Raw genomic sequence first — 20,567 nt, forward strand, 5'->3', positions numbered from 1 at the left:
ATTTTTTAAATTCTCATTTAAACAGCAAAGGACCGAATTATAGAAGACACAAACAACAATTTTACGTAAATTATACGCTTTTAAGTACAAATTACAAACTATTTCTTTTAAGAAACGCTGCTACTAACCATTTTGTCCCAAAATTGATGGATCAATACCGAGCAACCAGCTGTGCTAAACAGCTGTTTTCGTAAACACTGTCAAGAGCAAGAGTAAACATAAGAAGACATAAGTTAAGTTGTGCAATTGTGTGATACTGCTATTTATTTACGCTTAATATTCTGTCGTTTGTTTGACATATTAATTTTGTCAAACACTACAAAAATGATTTTAAAATTTGGACAACAGCTGGGAAAAGCTTATAGTGTAGTTTCAGTGATTGGGACTGCACATAAAAACAAATTGAGGTTAGTTTCCATAACCTAACTTTCTTATACATCTTTCAATAAAGGCCAACTCAATTAACACCTCTAAAGACATACATATATTATAATACATAACTTAGTATGATCCAGGTAATTTTATAACTCTATCCCCATCCAGGAATAAACATTGTTTTTATCCCCCACAATAGGCTACAGTACCTACCAAACCTATCCTTCATGAGTTAGGCTAAGTTAAGGTTCATGTTTTTACAGAGAGCCTCCTATTTGACCTACTAGGCCTAATCCAATATTAGGCTGCACTTTACTTGACGTCCTACACTCATTCAAATGAAAATATCGATCGATATATCGATTAATCGATTGCTTCATTCGATATATCGTTTGGTTAGTTAGGTAAGGTTAACCTAACCTAACTAACCAAACGATATATCGAATGAAAATATCGAATCGAAAAAACAATCGAATGAGTGTAGGACGTCAAGTAAAGTGCAGCCTATTATTCTAATAATTCTGAGATCTAAATCAACAAATAAGGTGTAGGTTGCATGAGGGTTGATCTATAATTTATCGATGCGTCAGTTGGTATTATATTAAGATTGTCACATAACTTAAGTTATGGTTTGTCGCTTTCAGCTTCAGCTTCAGCTTCAACACAGAAGATTGTTGGGTGCCAGGAACCCAACAATTATTAAAGAACCAACAGAATTCTTAAGTTAACTGAAGGATTATTAAACTTAACAGGATCTGTGTGTGTTACTTAGCCTAACCCAAAAGAGATAAGTAAAGCGGTGGAAAGTGGTTCTTTACTGAAAATTCAATTATTAACGGATACATTAGGCCTACCCCAAAAAGGCCTATATGGCTTAACGCTAACCTATCATAAAGTGATAAAACACATTGCTGGCAATAGACCTTAATATAATGTAGGTAGTTTAAAATCATATGAGCAGAAAATACTCATTGTTCATCGATTGCTGAGGAGGCTGGACCCCATTAGGTAGACATTACACAGGACAGCTAACTTATTCGGTAGCCACTGTATTGTATCCATTTTGTAAACCGGTCTAAACTGTTGGGAAATAAATAAAAAAAAGACATCTTGGATCCCCGGAATAAGTCTTAACTTATGAGGGTTTACAATATTACTTAGTAGGTAGGCCCTAAATCAGTAAGTTAGTAACTTAGATAACAAATTAGCTTTCGTAAAACAAACCCAAACCATTACCAGTAGGCTACCACAATCCTCCCATTGTGATTGTTACCAATTTGAATGTGGGAGGGCGGCTTCTTTTAAAGTTGTGTAAAAGAATATATTTAAACCTGTTTATATTTAATAAGTAATTTTCGTTCTTTTGCAGGTATATTGCTGCCGCTATGTTTGGTACTGGTTTTTTATTATATGAAACCTCAAAACATAAGGTAGAAATGTCAAGTTCAAAAATTAACTTATCAGATTTCATGGCAGCACCTATTACTGATGTAGCCACTTTAGAAAAAAATAGTTCTGATATGAAAGCCAGGATGGAACTCCTCATCATGAAAATTCAAGTAGGTTTCTATGTTAAGTGTAATGTTGCACGTTTGCCTTTAAATAGTTCACTTAGCGATACTGGGATTTGCAGATGAAATAGGTTTAAGTGAATTTTCCATATGAGGCCAAAAACACCCTCCGTTCAAATTCATATACATATATGTGTCTGTTAGTGCGATAACTTAACTCAAGCAAAAATTATCAGATTTTGATTAAATATGGTACAAACGTGTAAACCTACGTTTATTCAAACGAGTTTGCAAACCAGCATGATCGGACTATAGGAACGGGGTTTTATAGGGGCTTTTGGAGAGATTTTAATAATATAAGATAAGTAATTAGACAGCATTAAGTTATGAAGAAGCTCAAAATCTTATTCGCTTTTAGTTACTAAAAACCTGTGTTGTTGCCAGGCTGACTTCTGTCGGGCCTTGGAAGCTCAGGAGGACGGAGAGGCTAAGTTCCTGGTGGATCGCTGGGAGAGGCCGGAAGGTGGAGGGGGAATCACCTGTGTCCTGCAGGACGGACGAGTGCTAGAGAAAGCTGGGGTAAACATCTCGGTTGTGTCTGGAACACTGCCGGCTGCTGCGGTAGCTCAAATGAGGGCTAGGTTAGTTTTATCTTGCAGTTTTGTCTTTGCCAGCATAGTATGGTCTTTATTGCAGGGTAATATTGTAGGCTAGTTTAGTAAAACTAAACTGTAATATGAAACATTCACCAGAAAAATCACATTGAACAATGTATTGCTAATATTACTGCACTCAATTGTAAAGCAAATAGAGAGGTTGCAGCTTGGATATTTTAAAGAAATTATTTGTTAAAGTATCACTGGACGGTTATTAAAATATTTATTTGAATGCTAGACCTTTTAGGCCTACTGATTTTATTGCACATCGTGAAACACAATAAAGCGTTGTGTAATACTCTTTTCTTACTCCTAACTTACATGAAACAGGTATTTGCAAATGCGCGTTCCCCAATCAACTTGCTAATTCACGACTAGTGTGGATGGGTGTTTGTCTACATGTCATTGTGACGGTTTTTATGTGTGGGCACCTCTACTCAGAAATCAACATATATCAACTTAAAAGTAGACTGCCACAAGTCAAATATTCGATACTCTGCAAAATCGTCCAGTAAATCCAAACAAAGCCTTGAAATAAATCTTGCTGATATTGACGCTCTGTCCAGGCCTGCAATTTTGGAAGACACTATGGGCCCTAGAAATACTTTGGTCCCTTCCACTGCCGAGGAATTTTTCTCGTGCCCCCAAACAACACTGAAACCTCTGGCTCCCCTGATTGGACCTCTGGCCCCCTCTGGCTGTTGACATTTATTCAAGTGACTCTTGCTCTGTCAAAGTAACACTAACATTTCTGTATTCTTGGCACGATTCAGGACAAAACATCTGAATGCAACATTGATACTGCAGCTTGTTTATAAACTACTTGTTTGTAGAGGCAAGAAGTTCAAGGAGGGGGAGAAGCTTCCGTTTTTTGCGGCTGGAGTGAGCTCTGTTATCCATCCTCGCAACCCGATGATCCCTACTGTACACTTCAACTATCGCTACTTTGAGGTCCAAGAATCCGACAATACTGTGCAGGTGGGTTAATTAAGAGTAGGCCTACATCATGAATATTTATAAACTGTTAAGTAATATTACACTCTGTGTCCTCCTAAAAATTAGTTGAGACTTATCTCTCTTTATCTCTCACTGCAGTGGGGGAAGGATTAAAAAATGTAATACAGATGACTTCCCCTTAAAATCAACAGGTAAATTCTAACTAGGCCTATTAGTGAAAAAGAGAAATGAGTTATTTGTGAAATATTTCCTGTTCTTCAAACTTATTTTTCAATAGGAATAAAACCTTTGCTCCCTAACCTACAAATGAAAAATATTATAAGAACTGGTATTGCTAACGATGTTTTATTTAACTGGCAATTTGATGATCAGTATTACAAAGTAGGACTACTACTTGTATGTTTATTAACAATAATTTTTCCTCTCATAACTTAAACTGTGTCGTTTCAGTGGTGGTTTGGTGGAGGAACAGACTTGACTCCGTATTATCTAAATGAAGAAGACGCCAAGCACTTCCACGGGGAGTTGAAGAAGGCTTGTGATAGGCACGACAAAAGTTATTACGCCCGATTCAAAAAGTGGTGTGACGATTACTTCAATATATCACACAGAGGTTGGCAGTATTATTTTATTTAGTTTTATTGTTGTTTTATACTAGATTGTTTATTTATTTCTCTAAAAGTTCTTTGTTTCCTTTGATTTTGGGTATTTTAGTGAAGCACCTGTTTGCCAGTTATTTTGTAGTGTTGAAATATTCTTGACGGATTACAAAATCTCTAAGATCACCTCAATAGTACAATTTTAGTTTCTATTACTCAATAACCTCCTTTCAGTAACAATATATTATAAGAGGTGTTAAATTTCCTTTTAGTACTGCTAAAGTGATCCTGTATATTCCTTATGGATTAAGCGTTTTGAGGACTTAGTCCTTATCTTGTACAAGAACATTAAAACTGTCCCTTAGAAAAGGTTGTCAAAAGTTTATATTAGAAACAATAACTCATATTATATAGGCTACAAACGGAGACATTTACACGATACAAAAAAGTGTAGGCCTACAGACAAAATTTTACAATATATGACTGTGTGCGCGCAGTTACAGGTGAAGGTCATGACTGCGATGCGGAAGATGGTCGGGTGGTAAATATGAACAATATATACTCTAAAAACATAAATGTTGGCTTTCCTCAGTAGTCAGTGCTAACAAAGGTAGCTAATACACAATTTGTATATTTCTTTAATAATAAAAAAATGATATTATGCAGAATCTTTAAATGTACCTAGTCAATCTTCAAATTTTTCAGGGGAAAGGCGAGGAGTAGGAGGGATATTCTTTGACGATTTGGACTCGCCTTCACAAGAAAAAGCATTTCAATTTGTGAAATCATGTGCTGAAGCTGTCACACCTTCTTATCTACCTTTGGGTATGTTTAATGTTATCAATTTTTGTGTGTGTGTTTTTTTATGTGAATTAGAATGCATTCTTTCTCACCACTTACATAGCGGGCATGGCAATTGTTACAGCTTTTTTGATGAAATTTGGTTTGAAGGTGTAAGGCGGGATAAACTTGAATGAGTTCGCGATCCAACATGATCGGACCATGGGAACAGGGTTTTATGGGGGGTTTTATGGGGTAAAAATTGGGTTTTCTCACTTTTTACCCTCAAAACACAAAATTTCCCAATTTTTCTCTAAACCTTCTTAAAGAGCTTAAAAAAACAAACAATTCAGTATATCAAAGTGTTTTTGTACGGTTATTAGTTACGGAGAAAACTAAAAAAATGGTAAATTTAAAATTCCCATGTTATTCTTATGGAGAATATTGTAAAATGTTGTAGTTTGCTTGTTTATGGATATATTTTGATCAAACTTGGCAAATTTATTTATTTTATAGTAAGCTATCAATATTTTACTAAAAACACACTACTTTATTAGTTTCCTTGTAGCAGCAAACCTAGGTACTCGTTAAACCTAAATGTTATTTAAATAGATCAATTGAAAATCAATTCGGCCAAATGGAAATTCGCTTAGACGGCAGGTTTGCTGCGGCGGGGGTATTTGTATTTTGGACACTCCTCTAAGTTCACTCACAGACTAAATATAATCCCAAGTGAACATAACTCCAACATTGAAATATTCCAAACACTCGGTACTCATAGCTAAACTTTTGCAAGTCATCACGTATCGTAGCAGGTACAGTCAATGCAACAAGTGAGAGGCAGACTATATCTGCCAGGTGCCACTTTGAACAGCGATGTAGAATCCTCTCTTTTATGGCACAAATCAAAAGTGTGCATCTAAATCTGACTGTACCGGTACTGCTCCGAAATTTAGGTACTTGGAATCATTTATGTAGTCAGCACTTGAATTTTTCATCGCTTTGAAAAGTGAAGTTTGATGTCTTGAAAATAGGAGCACTTCAAATTGAAAATGTAATTTATTGGTTTACTGGAAATCTTTTTCCTCTAAATTATGAACCCTGCCTAGTTACTTATGACTGTACAGTAGAACCTATGGATTGATAACAAGACCCTCGATAACAAGTCCAAGTCACCCTTGATAACAAGTGTCGTTTTCAAATACTCTTAACTTTTGATTAGCCCTAATCACATTCTTGCAGACCTCAATAATAAGACAACCTTGATTAAAAGTCTTATTTACTAAGACGCATGAGAGACCTGTTAATAAGGTAGAGACTGTATAAATCTTGAACATATTTGTTTCTTAAAAGGTGTTAACCGAGTAGTTAAACCAACTGTCACCGATCTAATGGCTACAATGTTTGCATCTATATACAAATTCAAATGTTTATTATTAGAAGCATCTTGGATGATTTTATTTTAGTAGAGTTATTTTTGTAATTTATCTACAAATTTCATTTTTAATGTAGTACACTTTTTGAAACAACCAGTAATTATTCATCATAACTTTAAAATACTTCCCTCTACAGTGAAGAAGCACAAGAACGATGGATACGGTTACGCGGAGCGCCAGTGGCAGTTGTTGCGCCGTGGCCGCTACGTCGAGTTTAACCTTATCTACGACCGAGGCACCAAGTTCGGCCTCTACACTCCGGGCGCCAGATACGAGAGCATCCTCATGTCTTTACCACTTAATGCTGTAAGTATAATACTGTGCAGACATTGTACAAAGTGCAACAATCAAGTCATCCAACCTTGACAATGAAAATACTGCATTACAAAGTTACAACTATAGAAATTATATTACAGAGTTTCACATTATACTATTTCTATTGTTAATATAAGAATTTTGCCACCTTATTACAATTGAAAGCAGGTATATCCAAAACTATTTCTCATAAAAAGTACAGTAGTCTTAAACAAATTATATAATGTGGCTTTAAGAGCATATTGTTTAGTGTGTTCTATTGTTACTTTTGTTTTGAGGGATGGTTTAAACCCACCTGAGAACCATAACTCAGATCATTAAAAACAAAATGGCTGCGATTATAATGTAAAATAATAACGTACATCTTATGTTCTCTATCATTGCAAAATGACACTTGAAAACTGAAAGCACAAAATTTTTGGTACTCTTCTGTGGTAATGACTACATCAGAATATTTTATATCCACCACACCAGGTTAGGTTAGGTTATTTGTACGTAGCCTACATTAACTTTTTCCGGTAAATAAATATTTGATTCCAAGATGGAAGATTACCAGATTTTTATTTAAAAATATATATACCCATTCCATTTTATAGGTTTAGTGTAGGCCTTAACTGTTCTCAATTTTTTTTTAATTTTTTTTTATTTTAATTTAATAATTTTATTTTATTTATACTATTTTCCTGAGACCAAATTAAAATAGTTTTAGTTTATGTATTAAAATCTGTCCTAAAACTCCCTAGTTTTATTTGCAGCATCCCTAGTTGTATACTTTCAGTAAAAAATTTATTTTATTGACCCCCATTTTACAGTTTCCAAAATTTCTAATTTTTTTCAGAAATGGGAGTACATGCACATCCCTGACCCAAACAGCAAAGAGGGTAAGTTAGTTGAAGTACTGAAGAACCCACGAGACTGGTTGGGTATCGGAGAATCTACTAGATCAGCTGGTTAAGATTGAGATCGACATGCCATCTGATTTAGATCAATAGATTAAGATGAAAACTGTACAGTATGAAACAAATTTTATTACTTCCGGGGCCGAGATTTATTTTCTCAGAATCTTTTCTCAAGTGCCCAAACATGTACAACATTAGCAATATATTTGCAAACTCAATGCATCTTTGTTTTTATCATAAATATTAACCCTCCTGGTGTCAGTTATTTTGTGTGTGGTGTCGGTCGATTTTTGGACAAGATCTTGCAGTGTGTCTGTGTTCGGTATTCATATTTTTAGAGTATTTAGAAATTAATCATTATGTTAATTAAGTCACTGGTTAATTAATCATGCTAATGTGTATATAAATCACCACATTTATTGTAATATTATTTAGTCTCAGTAACAATTTATTGTAAATAGACTCCCGCTTTCAATATTCAAATGAGATTGCTAAGCCTGCTCGAATTTCCCGCCACAGTAAGGCCTATTTTCCTGTACTACATACCCATGAATCACCTGACGCCGTGTTTGCTTCAATCGCATTTCCTATTGGCCATCGAATTCCTAGACCCCTCTAAACCGCAATTGCATTTTTCAAAGTGTGAAGCCGGCGATCGGCGTCTGTCTGTCCACGGTCGGCGTCCATAACTCACGGTGTATTCCGTTTCTCGTATCTCGGGACATTAATTGCCCATTTTACCTCTCTTAAACGTATTTTTAGGCTATAGATTAATTATATCTGGCCTCCCTCTCCTCTATAGTACATTTAACTATATATACATTTTAATTTCCCCCTTTTGTTTGTGATTAAATTACTTAAATTGTGATCTAGTGCTTTCAGACTCTTCAAACCTCAAGACAGTGTGTGCGCGTCCGTGTATTACTTCTAGACTTTCCGTACGTTTTCACCGTGACTTCCGCGTATTAGTGAGCTCTTTGTGATTATGAACTTGGGTGCGTTGCGTACTACAAAATTCTACAAAACAGAAGCACTCGGTCTAAGGACTCCGCCATCCGCCATCGCTCCACCATAGACGACGCCGCTGCCATACTCTCCACCTTTGGACAATTGGACTCAAGGTACAACCTTAAAGTTTTATGTGTGTTTTAATTAGACTCTAAAACTAATCTCATTTGCCCCTCACAAGACATTTTATTCCATCTCGGGACCTCAGTGCCCTTCAAATTGCAGATTCGCCATTTTCTCTAATTTAATTATTTTTCTCTTGAACTATTAATTAGTTCTGGTCCTTCGAGTTATTAATTATTTTCATTTTCACCCATTACGCCCCCAACATTTGGTCCTTCGAGCCGGATTCATTGTCTAAAGTCCTGTGGTAATTAATTTCAGCCAATTTTCATCATCAACCATATTTTTAGCGATCTGCAATTTTCAATTTTCGCCATATTGGTAAAATATCGGCTCGCGTTCGTTCCGTTCGTGGGCGTGGTTTAGCAATCTCTCTCCACTCGCGCGTCTGCGCAGGTCACAATCATGTACAATTTGCTGTTCTCTCTAGTAGTAGACAATTTTTCCCTACTTGGCTTTTTTATCCCGAAAACGGGATTTAGTTTTAGTTGCGGGATTTAGTCGCGTGCAGACGGCCGACACTAGTAGCAGACGCATATCTCACACTCACTGTACAGCGTTTGTTGTTGTTTACATTTTCTCATTTAAGGTGTATTGTGTAATAAGGTTGATTGATATTATTAATAACCAACTATTAGGTTATTATTAGGTATTTACTATTATTCTTTGAATCAATATTGCTCTTTTGAATATCATACTAAATAAACAATAATTTGTCATTGTTATTTAACATTGTTTATGCTTTCTGAATTTTGATTTTAAATGAAGTAAAGTTAAATTAGTTCATCTCTGTAATTTTGGTTGACAAACGTGCGATATTATATTTAAGGTAATTTTATCTTGTCAATTAACATTTTAATAAATAGTTCAAAATAACCGTTTTTACTGGTTCTTATTACTAGTGTTGTACATATAAACAAAACTGTTAGCTAGCGTATTTGTATTGTGATTCATATTTCATTGATGGTTATAATTTTATGTTCCTTTCTCATTTATTAGGGTAATAACTTACTCTTTATGTTGCAATTCTTGTTTACTAAGGATTATTCTACACTGTTTCATTAATGAGGCCTACTCTCATTAAACTTATTTAGATCCATTTATTATTTTTGTAAATAACGGTGAACTTTCATGTGACTCATTCATTTGTTCTATCATATCTCTTGTTTTATTGTGCATTATTATTACCGTACTTGAATACTTTCAACTAAGCTCAATTGTTGATTTATGGTTTGAAAATCGAATTAAACCTGCCACACTCATTTAAAAATATTTTATTGCTATTTAACGTGTTGATAACTTAGTGTTTTTCACTATTTGCCTCAATTAAGCTACAAAGTAGGTGGATATATGTTTTAGATATTTATAATATTTTATCTCTATATTATTCAGCGGACAATTAATTACTACATTGTTAAGCTAATACCATTCATAGGCCTAGCTACACGCCTTTTGTGTACCCACAACTTCCATTTTCGTGTGAATACTTTCAAGTGAACACTTCACAATGCCTCCTAAAGCATCTGATTTTAAGTCCGCAATCTACACCCGTTCTACGGCGCTGATTAAATCACGTTTTGAAAAACTTAAGGCTACAGTAGATGAATTATCAACTCAAATCGACCCTCTAACACCATTACAACTTAAGAAATTATCCGCTTACGCGTTGGAAATAAAAAAGAAACGCAGTGAATTTGAAAATAACCTTCAACGTGCCTTCGTTCTGGAAGATGAAGGGATCGATGATAAGACTCTTTCCAATGATCAAGATGCTATTGAAGACATGTTCTCTCACATTCAAGCTACGATTGAAACTCTGGTTCCCTCAGAACCACCAAAAACCCCTTCCGCGTTCAGTGAATCGTTTTCTGTTTCAGAAACTCATCCAAGCTCACAAGTACGATTACCTAAACTGGACTTACAAAAATTCTCTGGCGATCCATTAACGTGGACAAGTTTTATCAATCTTTTTGACACTGCAATCCACCGTAATGCTTCATTATCCTCTGTTATGAAATTCCAGTACTTACTCTCTGTCTTAAATGGAGAGCCTCTCAATTTAATAAGGAGTTTAAATCTCACCGCTCCTAATTATCTAGTCGCCTATGAATTGTTACGTGACAGATATCACAACAATCGAAGATTGCAATCATTGCATCTTAACCAATTGTTGGACCTGCCAAACATTACGGCAACTTCACTCAAAGGTTTGCGCCAATTTGTAAACCTGTTTACGGAACACACACAAGCTCTTAAGGCATTAAATTGTGACGTTAGTGACAACAACCCCCTATTGTCCGCACTCCTTTTGCGTAAAATGGACCAGGAACTACGTAAAAAACTTGAATCGTTCCGTTCCAGTCAAACCGAAGATCCAGTTACTCATTCATTACCAGAAATTGGTGAAATAATAAAATTTCTTAACCAAGAATGTTCGCAGACAGAAGATGCTAACATACATAACATGTCATCGGCCCACAGAAGCGTTCAACCTTCACCTCACAAAACCATACCAAAAAAGGTGCATTTCCGGTCTGACGTAGGCCTAGCCATGGTAGCTACTCCGAGATCTAATGCTCCCCCCTCTCATAGCTCTCAGATTAAAAATAGTCCTGTCTATAACGAATGTTTTGTTTGTAACAAAAATTATCACAAAGTTTACACTTGTGACGTATTTCAAAATAAATCTCCTCGAGAGCGACACGCCATTGTTAAAAAACATAATCGTTGTTTTTCTTGCTTGGGTGAACATAGCTCCAAAGAATGCCGCTCTCAGTTCACTTGTCGCACATGTAAACAGCGACACCACTCTCTCTTACACCTTGGTGATAATAATCAAACCTCTCAGATGTCTTTTCGACCTCAAGGTCAAAAAACTTCCCCGACCACTTCAGGTCCATCTCACACTCAGACTGGTGATGTTAATTCACAAGCCTCTATCTCCGCCACTGTCGCGGATGTAAGCAATTATTCTGCCCAAAATAACTCATGTACGACTTCGGGTAATTATACTGTATTACTCGGCACCGCCTTGGTCAAGTTGACTTCCCCTCAGGGTATCTCTCATGTGTTTCGTGCTCTACTAGATACTGGCAGTATGTGTGATCTGCTCTCAGAACGCGCTGCGAATCTCCTGAATATAAAACGCCAGTCTTCTCAACTCAAAATATCTGGTCTTTCTCAAATGGCTTCCTGTACTAAAGGGTCAACTTACTTGAATCTTGAAACTCTCTCAGGTCGAGTAATAGCCACTGACCATCAATTCCATATTCTTGATAAGATTTCCGTCGACTTACCTCGCTCCCCTATATCACCGGAAGTGCTAACAAAAATCAAGCCCTATGTTCTAGCTGATCCTACTTTTCACTTGCCTGGTGGCATTGACGTGCTTATAGGTAGTTCTCTGCTACCCCTCCTCTGGACTCATGAAAGTTACTCCCTCGGCACGCACATGCCTCATGTGATAGGTACTCATCTTGGCTTTATTCTGATGGGTAAAGCTCCCTGTGCAACTAACTCGGAACCCGTGTCAGGTTTTGCGATCTCTCTTCTCTCTGTTAGTGATAATTCACTACACTCTTCCCTGCAACGTTTTTGGCAACAGGAGGAACCCCCTCACTTTCAGGTTAAGTCACAGGAAGAGCTTCTTTGTGATGAATACTATAAAAAATCACACTCTCGTGATCAATCAGGTCGTTATGTTGTGCGACTTCCGTTCAAGACGGACCCCTCCATTCTAGGCCAATCTAGGCCCATTGCTGAAAAGCGCTTGTTGTCTCTTGAGCAGAAATTTAAAGCTCAACCCCATTTTTCACACTTGTATAAGACGTTCATGTCTGAATATCAAACTCTCGGCCATATGACAAAACTAGATTTTGTTGAAGACATACACCCACACTACTTCCTACCTCATCATGGGGTACTGAAGGACTCTAGCACGACCAATTTAAGGACAGTGTTTGACGCCAGTAGCAAAACCAGTTCCGGTCACTCCTTAAACGATATTCTTTTGACAGGACGTAAATTACAAACTGACATTTGTGACGTAATTTTGAACTTCCGCTCTCATAAAATTGTGTTTTCATGTGACATTCGGCAAATGTACCGCCAAATACAAGTGCACCCTGACGATCAAAAGTTTCAACTGATTCTGTGGCGTGACGACCCTTCAAAGGAAATCTCTACGTTTCAACTTACTACCGTCACCTACGGCATGAACAGCTCCCCCTACCTTGCTATTAAAACTTTAATGCAGTTAGCGGAAGACGAAGGTGATGCCTTCCCTCAGGCTTCTCACTCTCTACGTCATCACACCTACGTGGACGACATTATCACGGGTGCTGACTCCGTTGAGGCTGCTCTTGAACTACAGGACCAACTTATCCAACTTCTACATCGTGGTGGCTTTGAACTTCGCAAGTGGGCCTCCAACTCCTCTGCTCTTCTAGAAAAATTTCCTTCGGAACATCTAGAGACTCCAAGTTTCCTGCAAGACGCTCAGCTTCCCCAGTACTCCATCCTAGGTCTCCATTGGTCTCCTGAAGAAGACTGTTTCTGTTACGCTTTCAACCCCCCGTCTGAAAAGCTGACTAAGCGCTCCGTGCTCAGCTTTATTGCCAAACTATATGACCCCTGTGGATTTTTGTCCCCATTAATCATGGTAGCAAAATGCTTCATGCAATTACTATGGACTCAAGGTCTTGATTGGGACGACCCTCTCCCTTCTGATCTCGCGCATAAGTGGCATGTGTTCACTAGTAACACTAAAGACCACCTCGGTCAAATTAAGATCCCCCGAGCATTTCCGCTCGCTCACTCCTCTGATATCGAGCTTCACGGTTTCTGTGATGCATCGGAATGCGGTTATGCCGCGGTAGTGTATTTCCGGTGTGAATTTAGTGACAAAACAGTCATTGTGAAACAAATATTGTCTAAGACTCGTGTTGCCCCGTTAAAAAAGGTAACTTTACCCCGCTTGGAATTGTGTGCAGCTCACCTCTTATCAAAACTAGTGCATTATTGTGAAAAACAATTTAACTCTCTTACTACGAATACCACTGTATTGTGGAGTGACTCATCTGTAGTTCTTACTTGGCTACAAACCCCTTCATACAGACTAAAGACTTTTGTGGCTAATCGTGTAGCCCAAGTGCAAGAAATCATTCCCAGTTATCAGTGGCGGCACATAAAAGGGACGGAAAACCCCGCTGATTGTGCCTCACGAGGAATTCTAGCCTCATCTCTCATTGACCATCCCTTATGGTGGACTGGCCCACCATGGTTACAGCTCCCTGCGGCCAACTGGCCCCCCTCATGTTTTTCGCCGTCTGAACTCACTCCCACGGACGAAATTAAAGAAACTCCTCTTAGTGTACTTAGTGCAACAGTCGCCCCTTCGGAATGGGACTTATTGTCTAAATATTCATCTTGGTTGAAACTAACCCGTGTGCTAGCTTATGTACTACGATTCATAAACTCTTCCAGGTCTAAAAACAAACTCTCTGGACACTTAAAACTCAGTGAATTAAATCTAGCGGAAGTGACAATTTTTAAACTAGTGCAAAAACTCCATTTCAGTGCGGATATTAAATTATTAAACAAAGGCTCAATATGTTCTGCACAATTACAGAAACTCACCCCCTTCCTCGACCCTAATGGTCTCATACGCGTCGGTGGCCGATTGTCACATTGTTCGCTTGCTCATGACATACGTCACCCTATTGTTCTACCCAAGTCTCATACTGTAGTGAATTTGCTTATAGACTTTTACCACCAGGTACACTTGCACTCAGGTCCGCAACTAACTCAATCACTACTCGCCCGAAAAGTGTGGATTCTATCGGCCAGGAGCGTTATCCGCTCGCGCATATTTAAGTGTCTTGTGTGCTTTAAAAATAAACCACGAAACAAAATCCCTCTAATGGGTGATTTACCTGCTCATCGGGTCAATCCTACTCGTCCATTCTCATCTACAGGCGTAGATTACGCCGGACCATTTAGTGTTCGCGTTTGCAGTCTCAAAGCTCTTAGACAGATTAAGGTCTATTTGTGTATTTTTATCTGCATGGCTACCAAAGCTAGTCATATAGAGGTAGTCACCGATCTTACCACCTCAGGCTTCATTGCCGCTCTCACACGTTTTGTGTCGAGACGCGGACTCTGTTCCGATCTGTATTCTGACTGCGGAACCAACTTTGTTGGTGCAAACTCGGAATTACGCAAGGTAATCCGTGAAACCATCCTTACACCTGATTCGCAGGACAAAATTGTTCATTTCACCACCCCCAAAGGAATTAACTTCCATTTCAACCCCCCCTCTGCACCTCATCAAGGTGGCTTATGGGAAAGTGCCGTTAAAAGTGCAAAATACCATCTGAAACGGGTAATTGGTGAAACCATTTTAACTTTAACCCAATTTCAAACTTTGTCCATTCAAGTAGAGGCAATGCTAAACTCGCGCCCTCTTACAGCTCTTAGTTCAGACCCTTCCGAAATTTCTGTGCTGACCCCTGGACATTTCCTCATCGGAGCTCCATTAGTTGCCCTGCCGGAACCTCACCTGTCTGAAGTGCCCTTCAATCGTCTTCGTCAGTGGCAGCTTGTCCAGGCTTTTCACCAGCGTATCTGGAGGCGTTGGCAGCTTGAATATCTCCACTCCCTCCAGCAGCGATCCAAGTGGACCACCCCTCATGAGAATTTGAAGACCGGAGACTTGGTGCTCATTCACTCCAATTCACCTCCACTCACCTGGCCTCTTGGACGCATCGTCTCCACTCACCCTGGCGCTGATGGAACAGTTCGAGTCGTCACAGTGAAGACAGCTTCTGGGACTTTCACACGGCCTGTTCACAAGGTCTTCCCTCTGCCATGCAATGAAGACTAAGTCCAAGAAACCTACTCTATGTACATATTAGATTTAAGTGTGGTTTACGTTTGCTCTTGTGTTTTTTAATTAATTGTCTGTTGAAGCTGTAATGCTTCAAGGGGGCCGGAATGTTCGGTATTCATATTTTTAGAGTATTTAGAAATTAATCATTATGTTAATTAAGTCACTGGTTAATTAATCATGCTAATGTGTATATAAATCACCACATTTATTGTAATATTATTTAGTCTCAGTAACAATTTATTGTAAATAGACTCCCGCTTTCAATATTCAAATGAGATTGCTAAGCCTGCTCGAATTTCCCGCCACAGTAAGGCCTATTTTCCTGTACTACATACCCATGAATCACCTGACGCCGTGTTTGCTTCAATCGCATTTCCTATTGGCCATCGAATTCCTAGACCCCTCTAAACCGCAATTGCATTTTTCAAAGTGTGAAGCCGGCGATCGGCGTCTGTCTGTCCACGGTCGGCGTCCATAACTCACGGTGTATTCCGTTTCTCGTATCTCGGGACATTAATTGCCCATTTTACCTCTCTTAAACGTATTTTTAGGCTATAGATTAATTATATCTGGCCTCCCTCTCCTCTATAGTACATTTAACTATATATACATTTTAATTTCCCCCTTTTGTTTGTGATTAAATTACTTAAATTGTGATCTAGTGCTTTCAGACTCTTCAAACCTCAAGACAGTGTGTGCGCGTCCGTGTATTACTTCTAGACTTTCCGTACGTTTTCACCGTGACTTCCGCGTATTAGTGAGCTCTTTGTGATTATGAACTTGGGTGCGTTGCGTACTACAAAATTCTACAAAACAGAAGCACTCGGTCTAAGGACTCCGCCATCCGCCATCGCTCCACCATAGACGACGCCGCTGCCATACTCTCCACCTTTGGACAATTGGACTCAAGGTACAACCTTAAAGTTTTATGTGTGTTTTAATTAGACTCTAAAACTAATCTCATTTGCCCCTCACAAGACATTTTATTCCATCTCGGGACCTCAGTGCCCTTCAAATTGCAGATTCGCCATTTTCTCTAATTTAATTATTTTTCTCTTGAACTATTAATTAGTTCTGGTCCTTCGAGTTATTAATTATTTTCATTTTCACCCATTACGCCCCCAACAGTCTGTTTTACGTATGACAACAGCATCTCCCTCCCGCTCACCTACCAACCACAGATCTCGACCATAATTGTTTTTCCCAGCCTTACGGTCAGCATCGGTAATGTTAAGTATCTTTTGGCCATTGGTAGATGACAATCTCATTGCCATTTCCATCATTAGCTGCTTAACACTCCAGAGCGTTTCACTGATGATGCATCTGTATCGATGACACTGGGAGGGTTAAGGGACAACATTGTAGGCTGTATTACATTATATGATTTTAACATATCATGGAGGTGATTTACTATTAACTAGCAGAGTACCCGTCCTTCGTACGGGGTTGGCATATAAGTATCAAATGCTTATAGCAGTTATGAGTGAGGACATGGTTTAAGAAATTTCGGTTCTTTTTGAAGTTCGTTCGCTACGCTCACTCACCTTTAGGTTGGAGCTCGTTCGCTGCGCTCACTTTCCTTCAGGTTAGCTCGTTCGCTACGCTCACTTGCCTTCAGGTTAGCTCGTTCGCTACGCTCACTCGCCTCCAGGTTGAAGTTCGTTCGCTACGCTCACTCACCTTTTGCTGTTGTCATAAATGTAAAAGAAATAATAGTGCTAGTGCTGCACCCTGTTGGTAATCCTTGTAACTTTTAATGCTATTGAACATCATAGAACATAACCAACTTGAAACAGCTGTTAAGATTCATTAATTCCATTTCTCATAAGGTTAACATGGGAAACTCCAGAGCCACTGGGGTGGAGCCCCGAAGGATTTTTTGGGATAAAAATATGCCTATATGTTAATCGGGAATGTGAGCTATCATCATGCCAAATTTCAGCCCGATCCGACCAGTAGTTTTTGAGATTAGCTCATACAAACACACACACAGACACCACCTCTTCTTTATAATAGTATAGATAGATAGATAGATAAAACAGAGATTAACAAACAATATTGCTAAACAAAAGTAAACAATCTTTATTCATGTGTTATACTAGTTTAAAAGTATTAAAAAGTGACAAACATTTCCAATATTTAACACATAAGACTGTGCCTTTTTAGACTAGATAAGTGGTTGCATGGAGGTAAATGGTTGAATTCCTTGAAGACATTGTACAAAATTGTAACAAAGTGTGTATGTATCATATAGATTAAAGCATTTTACTGTCAATAGTGCCAATTATGTTGAAATCATACTTATTTGTTGCATTATATACAGGTATTATAAGTTTTATATTTAATGTTGGGGATAAATTCGTTTTAAGATGTTTATAAGTGTTTTCTTCATCCTTTAATTTAATTTGAGTAAGGAAAAAAATTAAATCTGTAATTTTTACAATAAGCAAAATCAACTCTACAGATTATTTTGTTCTTAAAAACTAACTACAAAATGTAGATACACGTATTTGTCTACATTTACCTTTATTTTCAATACATACTGAACAAAATTCAAGCCTTAAATATACAAGTATAGGATGTAACAAAGAATAGAAACAATCTATCAATAAAATAGTTATTTGTGCAACTAGTGAGCAAAGGGAGCAATTGACTCACTCGAGAGAAATGCTTACTCGCCTACGGCTCGTGAGGAATGGTTTCTCGAGTGAGGCAATTACACTTTGCACTCGAGTTGCACATTATATTTTTCCTACAGTTACCATAAAACAAATAAATTGGTAAAGAAACGTGACATATTTTTACACAGAAGTGAACTTTTAATATTACATTTAATGATACAACATTACAACAGCTGACCAGCTGATTTATAGCCAGTGCTGCCAACATATTTCGCGCTCATACGACCTTGTCTGCATGTTACGCGCTCACTATTTCGTGCCTTCACGTTGCAAATCTGGAGTGAGTGAAACAAAGTAATTAGAGTTAACATTGTTAACATTGTCTCACTAATGAGCAAATTGGACACTTTGATTTCTCAAATCAGTGAGAGAACATGTACATTGTTAGGTAACTGTAGAAAAATTACTTGTCCAATAGTATTATCGTAATATGATCGAAGAGTGAAATGCAAAACTTTAAATGAGAGAAAACCATTTAGTCAACATAAGCACAAACAGACCAATTTCAAATATTCATATAGCCTACACATGAAAAATAGGCGTTAATTTTAGTTAGCTACTTTAGTCTGTTTTTGGATTTACCAGATTTTAGCAAGAAAACTGGTACTAAGGAAATAATCGAAAATGTAGGTTACAATTTATGCTGGGTATGCAATTATTTCACAGTGATCGTAAGAGACAAAGATGATATTGTATTTGGGATCGCAGAAGATGTTCTCAATTTTGACGAGACTATAGGAGACAATGCCTTTGCGATCACTGGAGACTTTACCTGCAATAACCCCTGTAAATAACAAAATCCTTCTACTAATAATAAACCTTACACAAAGAAACTGGTCATTATTGTGGCTTTAGCTAAATGGGTAGTTTTATCTATTTAAAACCGGCAATGAATGGGTAAAACAAAACAGAACCGATAAAAATTGTAATCAACAGATGTGTCTAAATACTTATCCTTGATAAAGTGATGACTAATACACTAACTTTCTCAGGGATAAAAATAGCTGTAAAAATGTTCATTTTGAAAGGAATTGTGTTTTTGGTGGGTACCCAGACATCTCACAGAAGACCACAAAGGAAAAAGGTTCTCACAGCCATTTTTACACTCCATAACCATCAATTTCAGACTAGAGTCTAAACCTTCGCTAAATCATCACGATGTTGTCGCCTGGCACTGCGGAGTGGGGGAAGCAAAGCATTCTATTGGCTGAGGGAACACCATTACCGCAACGATACGGTTTGTAGCCACCGGCCTTGGTGGTCTAATGGATAACGTGCCGGGCTGAGGATCTGAAGGTATCAGGTTCGAATCCTCTCGGTAGCACTAACTTTTTGTCTAAGATTTTTGCATTATCAGCAAGTTTGGTTAGGTTATGACAGTTTAATTTGTTAATTGAAACATTATAAAATTCAATTTGAGCTATTATAATTTTAGAACTATTTTTTTTCTATTAGTAAACCTTGTTCGATTTTTCATTATCAGCAAGTTTGGTTGGTTTGGTTAGGTTATGACAGTTTAATTTCATAATTAATAAATTCTAAAATTGAATTCAAGGCATTTATAATTTTATTTTATGAACATAACTATTTTTTTCGATTAGTAAACCTTCATTCGATTATTATTATATATATTTTTTTATATAATCAGCATGTTTGGTTGGTTAGGTTAGTTTATGACAGTTTAATTTTATAAATATTCATTTTTTAACTTATTGAAAAACTGCAGCATAGGTATATGATATGCATGTAAAACAACGCGGGCTTGTTTGGACGCCGTCTAAAGGGGAGGTGGAGGGAGAATCATTTCTCCCACTCCGCAGCGCCAGGGGAAAACATCGTGATGATTTAGCGAAGGTTTAGACTCCAGTTTAATTTCAGCACTTTACTCTCACTCATTGCGCTTGCCCCATAACTTTCAATCATCTGTCGGCACCATATTTCTTTCTTGCAATCAAAAAAACGTATTACAGACCTTTTCTCACACGCGGCGGGAGATTTAACTATTAGAACAATTTTTTAAACACAGCAAAATGTACACATCATCAGCTGATTGAACGTTTGGAATGTAAACATGAGCTGTAAATGGTGTCATTCTATCACAAAAGATGTCAGTAAGCAGTGAGAAACTGTGGAGCTATTTGCAAATACGACCCTTACTTAAAAAACGACACTCGTATAAACTGTATCAGTCAACATAAAAACACCATTTGCGTTAACATCTATTCATTCAAACCAATCACAGCTGTATTCATTGGTTTCGTTTTAGCTGATTTCAGTTCCAAACAGTTTACACAAGACCAATTAAACTCTAGGGAGTTAGGAAAGTAAAAAACAAATC

At 37.7% G+C, this 20,567-nt stretch overlaps 1 protein-coding gene across 1 annotated transcript; it reads left to right on the top strand.

Moving 5' to 3' along the window:
- Window positions 1–125: 125 nt before the first annotated feature.
- LOC128991638 (oxygen-dependent coproporphyrinogen-III oxidase-like) lies at window positions 126–8,056 on the top strand. The gene is made up of 8 exons (XM_054414709.1): window positions 126–407; window positions 1,745–1,934; window positions 2,331–2,527; window positions 3,376–3,520; window positions 3,950–4,112; window positions 4,804–4,923; window positions 6,451–6,620; window positions 7,468–8,056. Exons 1-8 carry the CDS (start codon window positions 325–327, stop codon window positions 7,582–7,584), a joined length of 1,185 nt encoding a protein of 394 aa, XP_054270684.1. The 5' UTR covers window positions 126–324; the 3' UTR covers window positions 7,585–8,056.
- Window positions 8,057–20,567: the final 12,511 nt, after the last annotated feature.

This window comes from Macrosteles quadrilineatus, unplaced genomic scaffold, assembly GCF_028750875.1.
Source record: "Macrosteles quadrilineatus isolate MER2022 unplaced genomic scaffold, UCM_ALF_1.0 Scaffold_4__1_contigs__length_99947679, whole genome shotgun sequence".
Lineage (NCBI taxonomy): Eukaryota > Metazoa > Arthropoda > Insecta > Hemiptera > Cicadellidae > Macrosteles > Macrosteles quadrilineatus.

Excerpts from the sequence above, each read along its gene's own strand:
- LOC128991638 (XM_054414709.1), top strand. The coding sequence starts at position 325 with ATGATTTTAAAATTTGGACAACAGCTGGGAAAAGCTTATAGTGTAGTT. Across the intron at positions 408-1,744 it reads GCACATAAAAACAAATTGAG|GTATATTGCTGCCGCTATGT; the intron begins GTTAGTTTCCAT and ends GTTCTTTTGCAG. Across the intron at positions 2,528-3,375 it reads GTAGCTCAAATGAGGGCTAG|AGGCAAGAAGTTCAAGGAGG; the intron begins GTTAGTTTTATC and ends ACTTGTTTGTAG.